This window comes from Panthera leo, chromosome F2 (assembly GCF_018350215.1).
Source record: "Panthera leo isolate Ple1 chromosome F2, P.leo_Ple1_pat1.1, whole genome shotgun sequence".
NCBI lineage: Eukaryota > Metazoa > Chordata > Mammalia > Carnivora > Felidae > Panthera > Panthera leo.
The window spans coordinates 23,462,548-23,478,637 of NC_056695.1; the positions used below are offsets into that span (position 1 = coordinate 23,462,548).

Sequence of the window (16,090 nt, forward strand, 5' to 3'; positions counted from 1 at the left end):
CACATACCGCCAAAGCAATATGTCTAAAACAGATACCAAATTATTTTATCCCTCAGCTTACAATCCTTCAGTGGCTCCCAATCACCTTCAGTATAAATCTAACCCTCTTCCCAAGGCCATCTGAGGACATCAGATCAGCACCCTGACTGAACTTTGGCCTTTTCATTCCAGACATACCACATGGCTTGCAAGTCCATGATGAACTAAACTTCTCAGGATTCCTTGTTGTTGTTCCCAAAACCTAGTTTGCTTTTCCTCACCTTGGTCACCTGGCTAGTGCCTAGTTAACCTTGGAGATGCAGTTCAAGTGTCATTTCCTTCTGGGAAGCTTCTTTCTTTGATTCCCCAATATGAGTGAGGTGGTTGTTCTCAGTGTTTCCACAGCACCATATGGTCACATCTATCACTCTGTTACTGTTTCTCTGCATTGTTTTCATCTTCTAATGGACTGACTCAGAGTCTACCAGACTATGTAAAGTATCTACTAAAGTATCTACTCTTAACACGACATGTGGCAAAAAGCAGGCATTTGTAAATATTTGCTTAATGAAAGATCTCATGAAAGTCCTTTCATTTTATCATCATCTCTATTTAGGAAATGAGGAAACTAAGAGAGGTCCAGTGCCTTGCTCAAAACCACACAGCTAAAAGCATCAGAATCAGGATTTGAACCAAAGGTTCTGACTGTAATGGAAATGATTCTCCTTCAGGATCTCTGCCTTGAGGGAATCTTTCATAAAATAATTGTGCTCTGCATAGCAACTTGAATGGGATAAATCCCTGTTTCTCCTGGCTGGGCACAAACCCAAGCATGGGCTAATTATTCTCAAACCCCAAATCCAGTCTGAATGACAAAGGGATGGATAGTCTACTCAGTCTTTCCTAGGACTTTCCTAAGAATGACACAAAAACTTGTTCCTTCTCTGGTACCACATGTCTAAGGACTTTGTAGCATATGAGATACAGCAAATGAAAGTCAGCTTCTTTAAAAATGAAGCCAAGCAGAGGAAAAATGAGACAAGAACTAAAAAGAGAAATGGAAAATGAGGGAAAAGAACACTAAAGCCCTATATTCAACCATGCCTGAAATCTCCCCAAGAGACCTCCCAGTTATTTAAGGCAAAAATCCCCATTTTCACAAAGTCTTGTTTGAGTTGTGGGCCTTTGGCCATCTGCATCAGCAGACTGGGGACCTTTTGGCCACTAGCCAAGCAGTAATGCTCCTTGCATCTGTGCATACACAAAATTGATAAACTGTCTGTTGGAGGCCTGACTTCAACCATTCTGTTCCTTGGGATAATGTATACCACTTTTATAACAAAGATAGGAGAACAAGAGCATAAAGTATTCTCCAAACTTTACATCCTACACTTTGTCATATAAATTTTTGTAGCTTTCAACTTTATATCTGTTACTGAACAGTGGCCCAAATGAGAAAGAAAAAGATGTAACTGGATACATTCATTTTTAAACATCTTGGGTGTAACAAAAAGAGACAGGTACTTCAGAATCCAGCTTGCATCCAGATTTTGCTAATGGATAAATCTCTTTTTTTCCCCAGCCATCACAAAACAGGACAGCGGAGGGATGGGGGTGGAGGGGTGGTTTCTGTAAGTGCCTCCTTAGCCTTTGAGTCAGTTCAAGTGTAGAAACCTCATCAGGAAAAAACAGAATTAAATAAAAATAAATACACTTAAAAAAAAACAACATGGGTAATACCTAATTATTACTTAATACTATTTTAAGTAGAAAATGACATGACCTTTACATAAATCCCTCTAAACAATATTTGTTTCTTAGACTTTTTAACTTTTCATTCCCTGACTTATTAAGAAGCTACTGATTCATTTGGAGTCTGACAAGGAGAAGAGTGCCCCCTCTGATCTTTGGCTCCAAATTCCCTGTAACACATTCAGGTGTTGTCATCCGCAAATGAAGGTCATATGTGAAATCATAATTTTTACAGCCTAATGAGTAATGGTTAGGTTTGCCCTTTTGTGAGCAGCTTTTACATTGAAACACGGCCTGGCAGCTTACCAGTACTTCCCTATTTTCTTTTTACCTTTTTTTGTGATCTGCAGAATCTCAAAACAATCTGAAAAGCCTCTCCAACAATCTGGAAGCAAAGTCCACTTTCTCCATGAAGTTGGAATGGACTATGGCACAACCCTCTAAAGAAGCCATAAATAACTTCTTGTGCCCCTCATGACAACCATGGAATCACATCTTGAAACCAGAAATTGCCAAGAAAGGAAAAATGTCAACATCTTAACATAAAACTTACCACAGGAAAAAAAAAATCAAACCAAACCACAGGACCCCTGTCACATTCTCATATGCCAACTATTCTTCCCCTTGGTTCACTGTTTTCCAGCCATACTGGTGTCCTGGTAAAGACATCAACACACCTGGAACATTCCCACTTCAGGAGCTTTGCACCTGCTGTTTGTTCTGCTTGGAATATTCTCTCCCTCTTTCATGACATTCTCACTACTTACTTCCTCTCTCCTTTTAGGTCTTTATCAAAAGTCACCTTCTCACTAAGTAACCACTTCTTACTGACTGCCTCCCCTGCTAGAATATGAGCTCCATATTAATAATCCACAGAGATTACTGTCTGATTTTTCATTGCTTTAGCACCAGATTTCTTTCATTTAAAAGTAATAAATTCACTAATCGAAACTCTAGTTAAGATTTCAATAAAGGACTATAGATATCAAAATACAATAAGCATTTAAATATAATATCCTCAGGAGACTATTCATTATAGTAAAGGGGCACCTGGGTGCTTCAGTCAGTCACCCTCTGACTCTTGATTTTGTCTCAGGTCATGATCTCATGATTCGTGGGTTTCAGCCCCACATTGGGCTCTGCGCTGTCAGCACAGAGCCTCCTTGGGATTCTCTCTCTCCCTCTCTTACTCTGCCCCCACCCCCCGCAAAATAAATAAATGAACTTATAAATCGATAGACAGAATATCTTGCAAGTACAAACAAGGCAAAGTATATCTAATTCAGGTGACCAAATATATCTGTTGTGCTAAGTGGACAAATAGTTTTATTTATATTAGGTAACCTCAGGCTCATGAGAAAGGCAATACGCATGTTATACAGAAAAAGACAAAGTAAAGCAACTACAAGAGACATGTGATGCCCTTCTTGCCACCTATGGGGTGTGGACACCAAGTTGAGAGCTGGTAAGCCTGCCACTGGATGCTCCAACTAGGAGACACTAAGAAGAGAATAAGAATGGAAAAACATGCCAGGAAAACAAAGGGAGTTAAGGATTTAGGCCAAAAGAGTAAGGGGGGAGATGGTCAAGACTCTGTGGAAGCATTACCTGACAGGACCACACGTCACCAGCTGCAGGTTTCAGCAAGGCGGCAAGAAAGGTGTCGGCTATCTGCTAGGCAAGGGACATCACCACAAAGAGCAGAGAAGCCCAGCGGACAATACGGAACACCCACACAACGGTGAGGGTCCCTCCTTCCCTACCACGACAACACAGTAAATTCCTCTGACACACCCAGCAGAAAAGCGGCAAGGAGCAGAAGTCTAAGAGATTGTACACATTTTTATTAGAGAATCTGAGCAATAGTATTTAAAGGAACCATTTAAAATCTGAATAGGACTGAGTTTTAAATGGTAAATACGCACTACCAAAGAAGACACCAAAAGGTATCAGGTTATATGTACACTAAATATCTTCTTCTCACATCTGAACTGTAACGTCAGTAAGTACACAAAATGATTTTAAAAATATCAGCATCTTGGGGCACCTGGCTGGCTCAGTCCATCAAGCATCCGACTTCAGCTCAGGTCATGATCTCACGGCTCGTGAGTTCGAGCCCCGCGTCGGGCTCTGTGCTGACAGCTCAGAGCTTGGAGCCTCCTTCTGATTTTCTCTCTCTCTCTCTCTCTCTCTCTCTCTCTCTCTGCCCTTCCCCCACTCATGCTCTGTCTCTCAAAAATAAACATTAAAAAAAATTTCTTAAAAATGTATCAGCATCTTAACACTAGAAGAAATGTTAATTATGTGACATGATAGAGGTGTCAGCTAACCCTACAATGGCAATCATAATGCAACATAAATGTACCAAATCAGTATGTTGCACACTTTAAACTTGTACAATGTTATATGTCAATTATATCTCAATAAAAATATTCTTTTTAAGAATTAGTAAACATCTGATCACAAGAATTTCTTAGGCATAAAAGGAGCGGGAGAAATCAAACACACAAAAATTATAGATTAGACCATATAATATCTAAAACTGTTGCACATCAAAAACAAACACAAAACTAAAGCCAATTTTTGGTGGGCAGGAAAATTAAACAAAATAGGCAATGCTAATACCTTCTCCTCCATACGTAAACATTTGAAGATTGGTCAAGTAATGCAACAAAAGTTACCAAATTAAACTAGACAAATCAAAAAGGACAAGTGACTAATAAATATTTAAAAACTGTTCAACCTCACAAGTAATCAATAAAACCAAAATTTAAAAACATACCACTTTTTAGCCATCAAATAAGACAATGTATTTCTAAAAGTCAGTGTTGTCAGAATGGAACAGAATATACTCTAAGAAATTAGTACAAATGTTAATGTAATTGGGTAACATTATTTTTTTCAACCTAATATTCCCCTATAGTAATCTATTTTAAGACAATAATCAGTGATGTGAACAAAAATTTGTATGTAAAAATTGTTTGCGGTAACATTGCTTACAATTGCCCAAAAAAGGGGGAAACAACTTAGATGATCAACAACAGGTGCATTTCGTTTATATACTCATCAAGTATTCTTTGTTTGTAGCTGTTTATATCCTTGTAAAGTATAACCTGGCCAAATGAAGCATTATATAGCCATCAAAAATGTTTTTCAAAAGTCACTTAAAAATATAAAAAATGGGGGCGCCTGGGTGGCTCAGTTAAGCGTCCGACTTCACCTCAGGTCATGAACTCATGGTCTGTGAGTTCGAGCTCCACGTCCAGCTCTGTGCTGACAGCTCAGAGCCTGAAGCCTACTTTGGATTCTGTGTCTCCCTCTCTCTCTGCCCTTCCTCTGCTCAGGCTCTGTCTCTCTCTGTGTGTCACTCAAAACGAAAAAACCATTAAAAAAATTTTTTTTAAATGTGAAAAATTGGGGGCGCCTGGCTGGCTCAGTCAGAAGAGCATGTGACTCTTCTGTGACTCTTACAACTCAAGGTTGTAAGTTCGAGCCCCACGCTGGACGTAGAGATTATTAAAAACTAAATAAACTTTAAAAGAAATATATGAAAAATGATCCCTATTCAATGAAAAGAGGGCACAATATTGTACATGTGGAATGAATAAATTATGATATATTCATAAACAAAGGAACACTATTTAGCAATAAAAAATGGCAAAATCCAGATACAGTACAAGCAACAAACAGAAAACAAAAACAAATAAACAAGAAAACCATTATATGAAATGAAAATATCCAAATAAAAAGAGTACATACTATATGAGTCTATTCATATGAAGTTCAATGACATGCAAAACTAATTTACAGTGATAGAACCATGGTTACTCCTGGGAGGAGGTGTAATAAATGCAAATAGGTATGAGGACACTCTCAGGGTGATAGAAACACACTGGCGATGTTGTGAGGATATACATATGTAAAAAGCGATCCATTAAAGTATAAATATGTATGTATATACATAAATGATAGTTATCACAATGTACATTTAAGATCTGTGCGTTTTGTGATTCATACATGGTACCTCCATAAAGTACTGTAGAAATTGCATATAAAGGAATAAAGGATAACTTCAATTTGGTTAAATAAATGTGCAAAGAATAAAAAAAATATAAAATACATCAAAATATTAAAGACATTTATTTCTGGAATTACAAGTTATTTATATTTTCTTTTTAACTTTCTGCATTTTCTACATTCTCTACAATGAGTTACGTGACTTTTATAAATGATCAGAAAAAAAAAAACACTTCACATTTTTTTTAATTCTGCCTTGCCTACAAAAGAAAACTCTGTTACACTTGTAACTATCACAAAATTATGCAATGTGTAGAAAGACTCAGTAAATTCTTCCAACAAATTTCCTATAAATTAAAAATACTCATGTTTGTAATGTATTTGGACAAATTAAGAAAAACACTAGCTAAGTATCTACAAGTCAACTGAGAACTCAGCACTATACTGTGGCATGATTTTAAAACATGGTCCTGCCTGCAACAAATACAGGGCTCTCATGACTCTATAAAAACTAGTTCCTGAAAACCAGTTACTTTTAAAAATATATTACTTTAAATATTCCTTTGAGCCCGACTTATCTAAATTCCATGCAAAATGCCCAAAGTAAATTCTCTTCACATTGCAAATACTCTTTGAGTTTTAGAAACTTTTACAATGTGCATAAAATAATAAATGAGAACAAAACCAAAGAAGACATACAAACCTCTGATTGTACATGCCCCGAAAGTTGTAATTAGCTCTATAATTTGGGAAAGGCTTTGGATCTAATGGCCTGTAGATGGCAGGCTCTCCCCTTTTCATAGCAAGCCCATTCAGTTCCACAGTTGGAGTTATACTACCTGTTTAAAAAAAAATATTAAAAGCACACAAGTGAAATATTTCCATAATAAATCACACAAGCCATACTTACATTACATGTCATTACCATGAAAGAAGGTGGGAGTCAATGTCCTGTCTGTATGATGGTCTCAGGGATGTAAATACAAACTACATGAACAGGAAAATTGTTTCTAATGAAATCTCTTTGGGGTTTTGGCAACCTTTTTTTATATTCATGACCAAAAATTCAATTTGAAAGTCATACTATTTCAAAACAAGGGAAACACAAGACTCATAGATTGCTTAATTCGAATATTATAAAGTACTGAACTTCAGCATAAATTACTCACCCCACGAAGCTTTCAGTTATTTAATCATTAAAAACATTATCATCTGTGAATATTTTTATATTTTGCTAATCAAGCAGCTGAAGTTAGCAATGAATACAGAGTCATCAGTAATTCTTGGACTTACCTAATAAAACTAAATTTTGAGTTTCTATCACATACAAGACAAAGCAAATATACTAATGCTTTGTATAAATAATCTTTAAAGATATACACTGAAGCGTTTTTGGATGAAGTGATGTATCTGAGACTTCTTTCAAAATAATTCCAGAGGAGAGACAGATTACAAACAAGGTAACTGTTGAAGCTGGTGGTGGGTATAGGGATGTTTACTATCTTATTTACTCTACTTTTTTGACAATTTGAAAAATCCATAATAAATAACACACAATGTAAATTATTACATCGTATTATTTTGAGTACCAAAAGAGGCTATTTAGTAAAACATATGTATATATGTTCCATATAACAAATTATACAAAGGAATCTAAAGTTTTCGGAGAAAGTAGTAATCAGTGTAAATTCTATATACACTATTTTGCTTGAATTACGCCTTCTGCAATATACATTTAAGACTCCGTTCATCACATACAAACATGGGCCCACTTATTGCAGCAGAGAAACTGGGGCTGGCAGAAAGCACCCACCAGGGGTGGGAGAGCCGGACACAAATGCACAACTGGCAGCCATGGCATAAGCAATCCATCAAGAGTCTATAATGCTCACTTCATATCTCATTTCTAAAGCGTTCAAGTGAAGCCGCTAAAGAGTATAAGGACAGGAACTATAACCAAGGTTAAGGGGAAAAATAAAGAGAGTGGAAGGACAGAGGAGGCAAAGAAGGAAAAGATAAGCATAAGAAAAACAGCAAAGCACAGTTAACATATTGAATAGCGAGTCCAATTAGTCCAAATCCCTAATTTAATACCAATACTCAGGGCAGAGGAAGAGAAAGGCAAGAATAAAGGGATTCTCTTTTCCTTCTTTCTTTCCTACAGGATTTTACCAAAGGATAAGTAAAATGCACAAACCTTAAGCATACAGATCCACACATTATTATACATGTAAACACTCAGTGCCCATCATTCAGATCAAGATAGGAACATTTCCATAACCCAGAAAGTTCCATCACGCCTTTTTCCAGGCAACACCCACCTCCCCGAGTTACCTATTCTGACTTCTGTCATCAGAGATTTGCCTGTTCTTCAAACCTGAACATGTATTGTTCTATCTTGCTTTTCACTCAACATAGAAATTTTGTCAAATATATCAGTATTTCAAACATTTTTTATCACTGAATAGTATTCCACTGAATAAATACATTAGTTTATCTATTCTGCTATGAATGGGGCATTTGAGTTGTTTCCAGTTGGGAACAAGTATAAAGCCACAATGTTTTAGCAGACATACACAGTAAGTTCTCAGGTATATGCCTAGCAGTGGAATTGCTAGATCGCAGAGTACGTTTATGGTTAACTTTATTAGAAATTGTGTAAAAGTTTCTAAAGACCTAACACCAACGAGCAGTCTATGCCTTTCAAAGTTTAAGTTTTTCTTCTTTCATAAAGATCGTAGTTTAATAACTAGCATGTTAATCAATCAGTTGTTAAGATTTATGTCATTCCGAATTTGACTTGGCCATAATCATACAGACACAGATAGCATAAAGTTCAAAAAGAAAAAAAAGCTTAAAAGACCTCATCGTTTAAGTAGGGCAATAAATAAGAAACTGTGAGTTTAAAAAGCACCAGTAAGGTGATTTTAATGCACTAATGGCATATAAATGTCCTCCCACCTATACCAAAATTGGGTGGTAAGCCAGGTAAAAGTATTATATTCATATCATTTGAATCAATAAATGATTTCATGTAAATTCTTCATTTGAATTTTTTTTTTAATGTTTATTTTTGAGACAGAGAGAGACAGAGCATGAACAGGGGAGGGGCAGAGAGAGAGAGAGAGAGAGAGACACAGAATCTGAAATGGGCTCCAGGCTCTGAGCTGTCAGCACAGAGCCCAACGCGGGGCTCGAACTCACAGACCGTGAGATCATGACCTGAGCCAAAGTCGGACGCTTAACCGACTGAGCCACCCAGGCGCCCCTAAATTCTTCATTTGAAAGTAAGGCTGGTATATTTTCTTCACCGAAATGCTAGACACTGGTCTGTGTGAAGGAGAGTGGAGAAGAAGCAGACAAGTGCACACCAGGCTGAAGAGGTTTCAACACTTAGAGTGAAGTATCCCCACCTGTTTAATAAAGAACCAGACTGGAATCTCTGCATGCGCACAGCCTCTCTACCTACACAGAAATGCTTTCACAGAAAACAGTTAAAGAAGAACTTTAAAGTATGAGAACCTCCAAATAATAATTCTAAGTACCACTCCACCATGTGAGAGCTGCACCCAGGTTGCATAAAAATAATCATTACATAGAATCCTCATGTGTTACATGGCTGCAAGGTTGACACAGTCAACACAGAATCCATTTCTATCGGTTTTTCGGTATGTTAAAGGAAACTTCTGTATTTATCAGTGAAAAACAGAACAAGGTTAATTGATTATATATACAAACGTATATAACAACAATTGTGGATTCCTATTATGTGAAAAATGGAAGAAAAATGCCACAACTACTTTTCAAGGAGCTACATAATACTAACACTTCAGGAAACAGCTATGTAGGAAGTTAGAATAGTCCCTGGAGCACAGCAGTCACTCAATAAATATTCGTTCAAAGAATGAACTGATTAATCAACCAAGATGCCTTGAAGAAATGGCTGGTGCTGGGACCAGGACAAGGATAATATGAGATGCCTTTGGAATCTCTTACTGTGCCAGACAGTAAGAAATGCTCAAAGAAAACTGAGGAAACGCTAGAAGGACAGTGGAGTCAACCTGAAAGGTTCATACCACTGGCTAAGTCTGTGACAAATTGAGAACCAAAATAAATAATGATAGATTATAAACCAGTAAGCAAAACAGGAATCCAAGAGTCTATAGTGATATAAATAAATGAACAAACAGAAAAATGAGGGGAAAGAAAATTCTAGGGTAGAATGCCAACTAACAGATCTAAAATAAATGGAATTAAAATATCACCCTTTGAGACAGAATAAATTTCTGTTGTTTTAAACCACAAAAAGAGACAGACAGACAGACAGATAAAATCACCCTTTGGCACTCTTTAGAATATTAATTGATTCAGAAAAGAATCATCAATAGATGCCAAATCTGGTACGTGATACAAACTTTGATGAGAAACAGAATGTTTATATAGTCTCAAAGTTTTTCCTCAGAAAACACTAATTAAACCCTTATTAATTTCTTATTATATAATAAGAAAACATACTTATTAACTAACTTTACAATAGAGAACCCTACAAACATACTCTTCACCAAGTGACAAAAGTCATCACTAATGGGTCAAATCAAAATGGGGTGTGTCCTGCTATATATCACTGAGATAAAACTAGGTCACTGGGATATTCATGCTAAAAATGCATAAATCATGAGGAAGCACCAGATAAACTCAATCAAGGGGCATTCTACAAATGAGGTGGCCTGTACTGTCCAAAATGTCATGGTCATAAAAGATAAGAAGCTCTAAGGAACTATTCCACATTAAAGTAGAATGAAAAGAAACACTAAGTACATGATCCTGATTAGATCACAGGCCTACAAAGGATATTACTGGGACAATTAATGAACCAAAATGGAATCTTTGCATTACATGATAATACGAGATCAATGTTAACTTCCTGTCAGAAGAATGGCCATGTACTTGGGAAAAAATACTTTGAAGTACGAAGGGAAATGGGATCAAATGTCCACAACTTATTCTCAAATGGTTCAGAAATGTTAACAATTGGGGAATCTGGATGAAGTGTACAAAGGAGCTCTATGTACTCTTTTTACAAACTTTACATAAGTATGAACTCATTTCCAAAAAAGTTTATTTTTTTAAGCTTATTTGAGACAGAGACAGAGCACATGAGTGAGGGAGGGGCAGAGAGAGGGGGAAAGAGAGAGAGAGTATCCGAGGCAGGCTCTGCACTACAGAGCCCAGCACAGACTCAAACCCACAAACCGGGATATCATGACCTGAGCCAAAATCAAGAGCTGGATGCTTAACCAACTGAGCCACCCAGGCACCCCTGCATTTTTTTTAACAGGAAAATTATTTCAACTGGCACTCGACAACAGAGATCTTAATACCAACAGACATATGAAAAGATGCTGACCATCATTAGTTACCAGGGATCCAAATTAAAACTACACTGAATTACTATTATACCCCCGAAGAATAGCTAAGAAATACACTATTATAGTCTGACATTATGTATTTGTATGTATTTCTTATGCATGTGGTTTTTTTTTAAGTATGAACTTGGAAAGGGCCAAACTTTTTTTTTTTTTTAGACACAGGATTCCCTAAACTGGGGACGGGCAAAAACAGAGGAGGTTTTATTATGTTGCCCAGATTGGAGTGAAGTGGCTATTCACAAGCACAATCCCACTACTCTGACGTGTTCTGTTTCCAACCTGGGCTGGTTCACCCCACCGTAGGCAACCTGGTAGTCCCCTACTCCCAGGAGGTCACTATATCAATCCCACTGCACTATATCAGTGCAGACACTTGATTGGCATAGCACACTACAGCCCAGAACTTCTGGACTCAACCGGTCCTCCTGGCTCAGACTCCCAAGTAGCTGGGACTACAGGCACATAACACCTATATGCCTTATGTATGCTTTGGGGGTTTTGGGGTTTGGGTTTGTTTTTTGTTTTTTTTTTAATCATCCTGACCATTTTTGTTGTTGAAATTAAAAAATAAAAGATACTTAAATACAATGGAGAACATATGGGGCAAAAGCGAATCATAAAATTTAATGCTGAACTAAGTAGTGAGCTGAACAAAACATTTTGGGCCCCCAAAAACACTTAAAAATGGGTATGTTCACAGTTCACAGCAACTGGCTTATAGGTAGGAGAGTGGTCAAAGTTTTTCCAGCTGAATGTCCAGGGAAATTCTCTCTTCAAGGACATCCTTTAATTGTTGTTCTAATTAACTATTCTTTCTGACCAAAACTGTGATAGTTTCCTTACTGTGTCTAACTGATGCCTCAATAGCTTTCTCATCTTTTCAATAGGTCTAGGAATAAAAGACTGATGTAAGAACAGTAGCTGAGATACCTGTCTTCTGTGTATGCTCATCAACTTCTGGTCTTAATTCATCTTCTGATTTGATTTATACATGAATACATGCATAACTCATGGCCCGACAGTTCCAATATTAGGTCCATCGCAACAAAAATGTATACATACAAGAATGTTGACAACAGTTTTATTTCTAAGAGCCCAAAACTGGAAACAATCCAAATGTCCATCAATAGTACAATGAAAAGTAGATTACACTCATGCAATAGAATACTATATAGCAATGAAACACTATAGTGTTAAATACAACATGGATGAGTCTCACAGATGTAACACTGAGAAAAACAAGCTATCACAAAAAAGTATAGTGTATGATTCCAACAAGCAGGCACAACAAGTTTAAGACAGATAAGCAGAACAGTGGCTTCCTCTGGAGTTGTTTAACCACTAGAAGGGGGAATGAGGGAGGCTTCTGGGGCACAGGTACTGGTAAAGTGTTCACAGTGCAAAAAACCATCAAGGTTCTACAACTGTAATTTGTGCACTTGCTGGTATGCAATATTATGCTCTATTTTAAAACTTTACCTTCAAAAATCTACTCTATCAGCTCACTGAAACACTCAACAGCAGAAACTCATCTCCACTGATCTTTCGGACTCTCCTGTTTCCTTCTGACTCCTTGCTGGTTCACCTCCCAGTCTAATCCTCTACAGTGGACCTGACGCAGAGATGGGCACAGGCTGCTCTTGCTTCATACTATAAGCCCTGAAAAGCTTGTTCTCTAACATGGCTTCGACCATTGGGTCGGCAATACTTGTGCTTCTGTTCCACTCCCACTGCCACTCCCAGTACTACTGCAGAGCAGAGGGTGTATAGTACCTCATGCACAGGAGTTTCTTTTCTTCTTTCTTCACCCATAATCTATGGTTTCCTAACTGATCTTGCTTTTAGCATTTTCCACCTTCAATCCACATACTAAACTGAACTTCCTAAAATGCCATTTTAAACACATCATCCAGTAGCTTGTAAACATTAACCTCCTAAACCATAGATAAAATTTAATCTCCTAAACCTGGCATTCAAGTTCATCACAGTTCAACCCTAATTTATCTCCAGTCTTATCTCTTCCTAGTCACCTACCTGATCTAATTAAAAAACAATTTTTTTAAACCAAATTTTTTTGGTTAAACCAAAAAATTTTTTAACCAATTTTTTTTTAACCAAACCCATAGTCCAGAGTCCTATTTCCAATGCCTCTCCTCAGAGTACTCCCTCCACCTAGAATATTCTTTCCTCACCTCTATACCTGTCTACTCTCCATTCAATTAGCAATAATCACGCCTCGGATAAACCTCATTGGCTACGATACTGCCACTGCACCAAGCTGTCTATGCTCCATTCAAACACCTTATCTTCCTTCAACTACTCTCATCCAAGTTTATCATTACTTGTAATACTGACGGCTGTTATTATTCACTTGGTACTTGATCTTTACCACTGATGTATATGCTTTATGTACACAGCTGTAAAATCTTCACAGAAAAGAAAAATGTTTTCTATCTCTTAAATATATAAAAGCAAACGCATAATACATAGAGGCAGTGGTGTGGCACTAATGATCAATCGGTAATCTGAAGAGATTTTTTACAAATTATAAAAGGAAACAATCTCTTACTGACTTCAATACAGGTGTGTTTCTTTACTGTAGTAACATTTTGGTTTATTTAAGCTTACTTAATAAATACTAAAATCAGCTGAACAGAAGCAAAAGGACTAGTAATAGGAAATTCATGGAGCTTGAAAAAGAGCAGTTCTTGAAAGGAGAGTCTGTGTCTACTTAGCACATGCCACATGAGAAAGAAATAAATATCAGGCGATTATGAGCATAAGCACAGGAACTCCAGTTAAATACATTACAGAGTCATTTTTGGCAGGAAAAAGTCTTTTTTTTTTTTTTTTTTACTCTATCATAAAAATACTTAAAGTGATATCTATTGCATAGATATAATACAATATAGACATATTGTATAGATATAATATCTACTGTATAGATAGTAATGTATAGAATTATTGAGTCACTATACTATACACCTGAAACTAATATAACACCATATGTTAACTAACTGGAATTAAAATTAAAAACTTAAAAAAAAAAACAAAACTCAGTCATACTCTCTGGTCTTTGTATCCAAAGGTCTTTTTGTCAACATTTAAAATGTAAATAATGCATCTTTGGAGTATCCACAAAGCAAATTTTTAATTACAATGACGTTCCTCATTCTCTCACCTTTAATTATTATTCAGTTTTTTTCAGGTGAGCTATTAATACCTGTTAGCTATACAAGCAGCCTGCTGTAAAGAGAAGTACAGAGAATAACACATACAGAACACAACAACACAACAGAAGGAAACAAGTCAGGGCCATACCTGGGTTATTATTAACATTACTTTTGGGTGGTTTCTGAACTGGTTTGGGAAGTGTAGATTCAGTCAAAGCTTTATTAGCAACAGCTTGTTGAGCCTTCTTTATACTGCTCCCTTCGGATTCCCATGTCTGCTCACCAAGACTCAGTTGCACTGAGAACATCTTCGAAAAACATAAAGAGACAAAGAAAACATTAAATTTTTTCACAAAATAAAATATGCTGTCTGAGAGAAAAACTGATACACCACAGAATCAAAATTTTAGAGCTAGAGGTGACCTTACAGATTATTTGCAACAAAAATCTTATTCTACCAGTGAAATAATTTTAAGAGATTGTACCAGATTCTGTTCTATCCTATTTGAAGGCTTAGTGGCAGCTCTAAGTGTGCATTTTGGGTAGAATAAATCAAGAAGAAATCATTTCCCTAAATAGATTCATATTGTTAAGCATTCAAACAGTCCTCAAAAAAACAGCAGAATAAAGAATAAGAGAAACTGTAAGAAAATCCACAAGGCCCTGTCTCTGTAACACTTACAAAATCTAATTCCTTAAATTTTATACTTAATACAATCTAGTCAAAAAACAGGCAACCTTACTGAATATTGTGTCACCAGGAAACTCTCAATCTTCCACAACCAACATTTAACCAGTCACCAAATTCTGTTAATTTTAATGTCATAAGTAGTTCTCAAATGTCTCTCTAAAAAAAAACAAAAAAAAACCCTCAAATCCAACACCCCAACTTCAGGCTAAAAACCTTTAATTTTTCCCATTCTAGCATGGCACAAAAGTTCTATCTGTCCATCTTCATTTCATACCTACTCTTTCCCTTGCCATCCAAACATTCCATCCACACCATTATTTCCATACAAACCCAAAACTTATTCACCTTTAAAATGGAGGATTAAGTTATAAAATACACACATAATCTGCTGTTTTACTCCACAGATAGCTTACTAATTTGTAGGAATACAAAGTAGTAAAAAATATATGTGTATTACAATTACTAAGAAATAAATGTGTATTTGTAGAAAGGAGGTCAGGTAGAAAGTACCCTAACCAACTGATTAAAGTCAGCATCATCCATAATCACACAAACGGTATCATGTACCTCCTGATACGACCCAATGAGAACTATTTGGTATTCCTGGCCAAAAATGTTTAGCCTGAATCTAATCATAGGGGGAAAATCAGACAAACCTAGATAATGGCATATATTCTACATGACAAATGGCCTCAACTCTTCAAAAATGTCAATGTCATGAAAGGAAAAAAACACAACAAAAGAATGCCATAATCTGGATTTGTCTGGTTTTTCACCCTATGATTGGTCTGTATGATTTAAACTCTCCTGCCTCCTGATCTTGTAGATGTCACTATTTTCCTAGGCTCACAAGCAAGACACCTTTGAGTGGTCTTACTTATCTCCTCCATTTCTCTCATCATTCTTTCCTGCAAACAACTATCAAACTACTGATTCAACTTCAAAAATATTTTTCAGATTTGGCCTCCTCTCTTTATACTCTTTGCCAATGTCTTAGCAAAGAATATCAACCTCTCTCTCCTAAACTACTATGAGACCATCCTAACATC

The 16,090-nt window shown here is 36.6% G+C and overlaps 1 protein-coding gene and 1 pseudogene across 8 annotated transcripts in view; both read right to left on the bottom strand.

Moving 5' to 3' along the window:
- Nucleotides 1-16,090, bottom strand: part of STAU2 (staufen double-stranded RNA binding protein 2) — a 306,837-nt gene that overhangs the window by 240,263 nt on the left and 50,484 nt on the right. For all 8 annotated transcript variants that reach the window (XM_042923874.1, XM_042923880.1, XM_042923878.1 and 5 more), the window contains 2 exons: nt 14,499-14,658; nt 6,452-6,587 (listed from right to left, as the gene is read on the bottom strand). In XM_042923874.1, the coding sequence (XP_042779808.1) occupies nt 6,452-6,587; nt 14,499-14,658 (296 nt within the window). The remainder of the gene's footprint in view (nt 1-6,451; nt 6,588-14,498; nt 14,659-16,090) is intronic.
- On the bottom strand, nt 13,334-13,457 carry LOC122211334 (annotated as a pseudogene).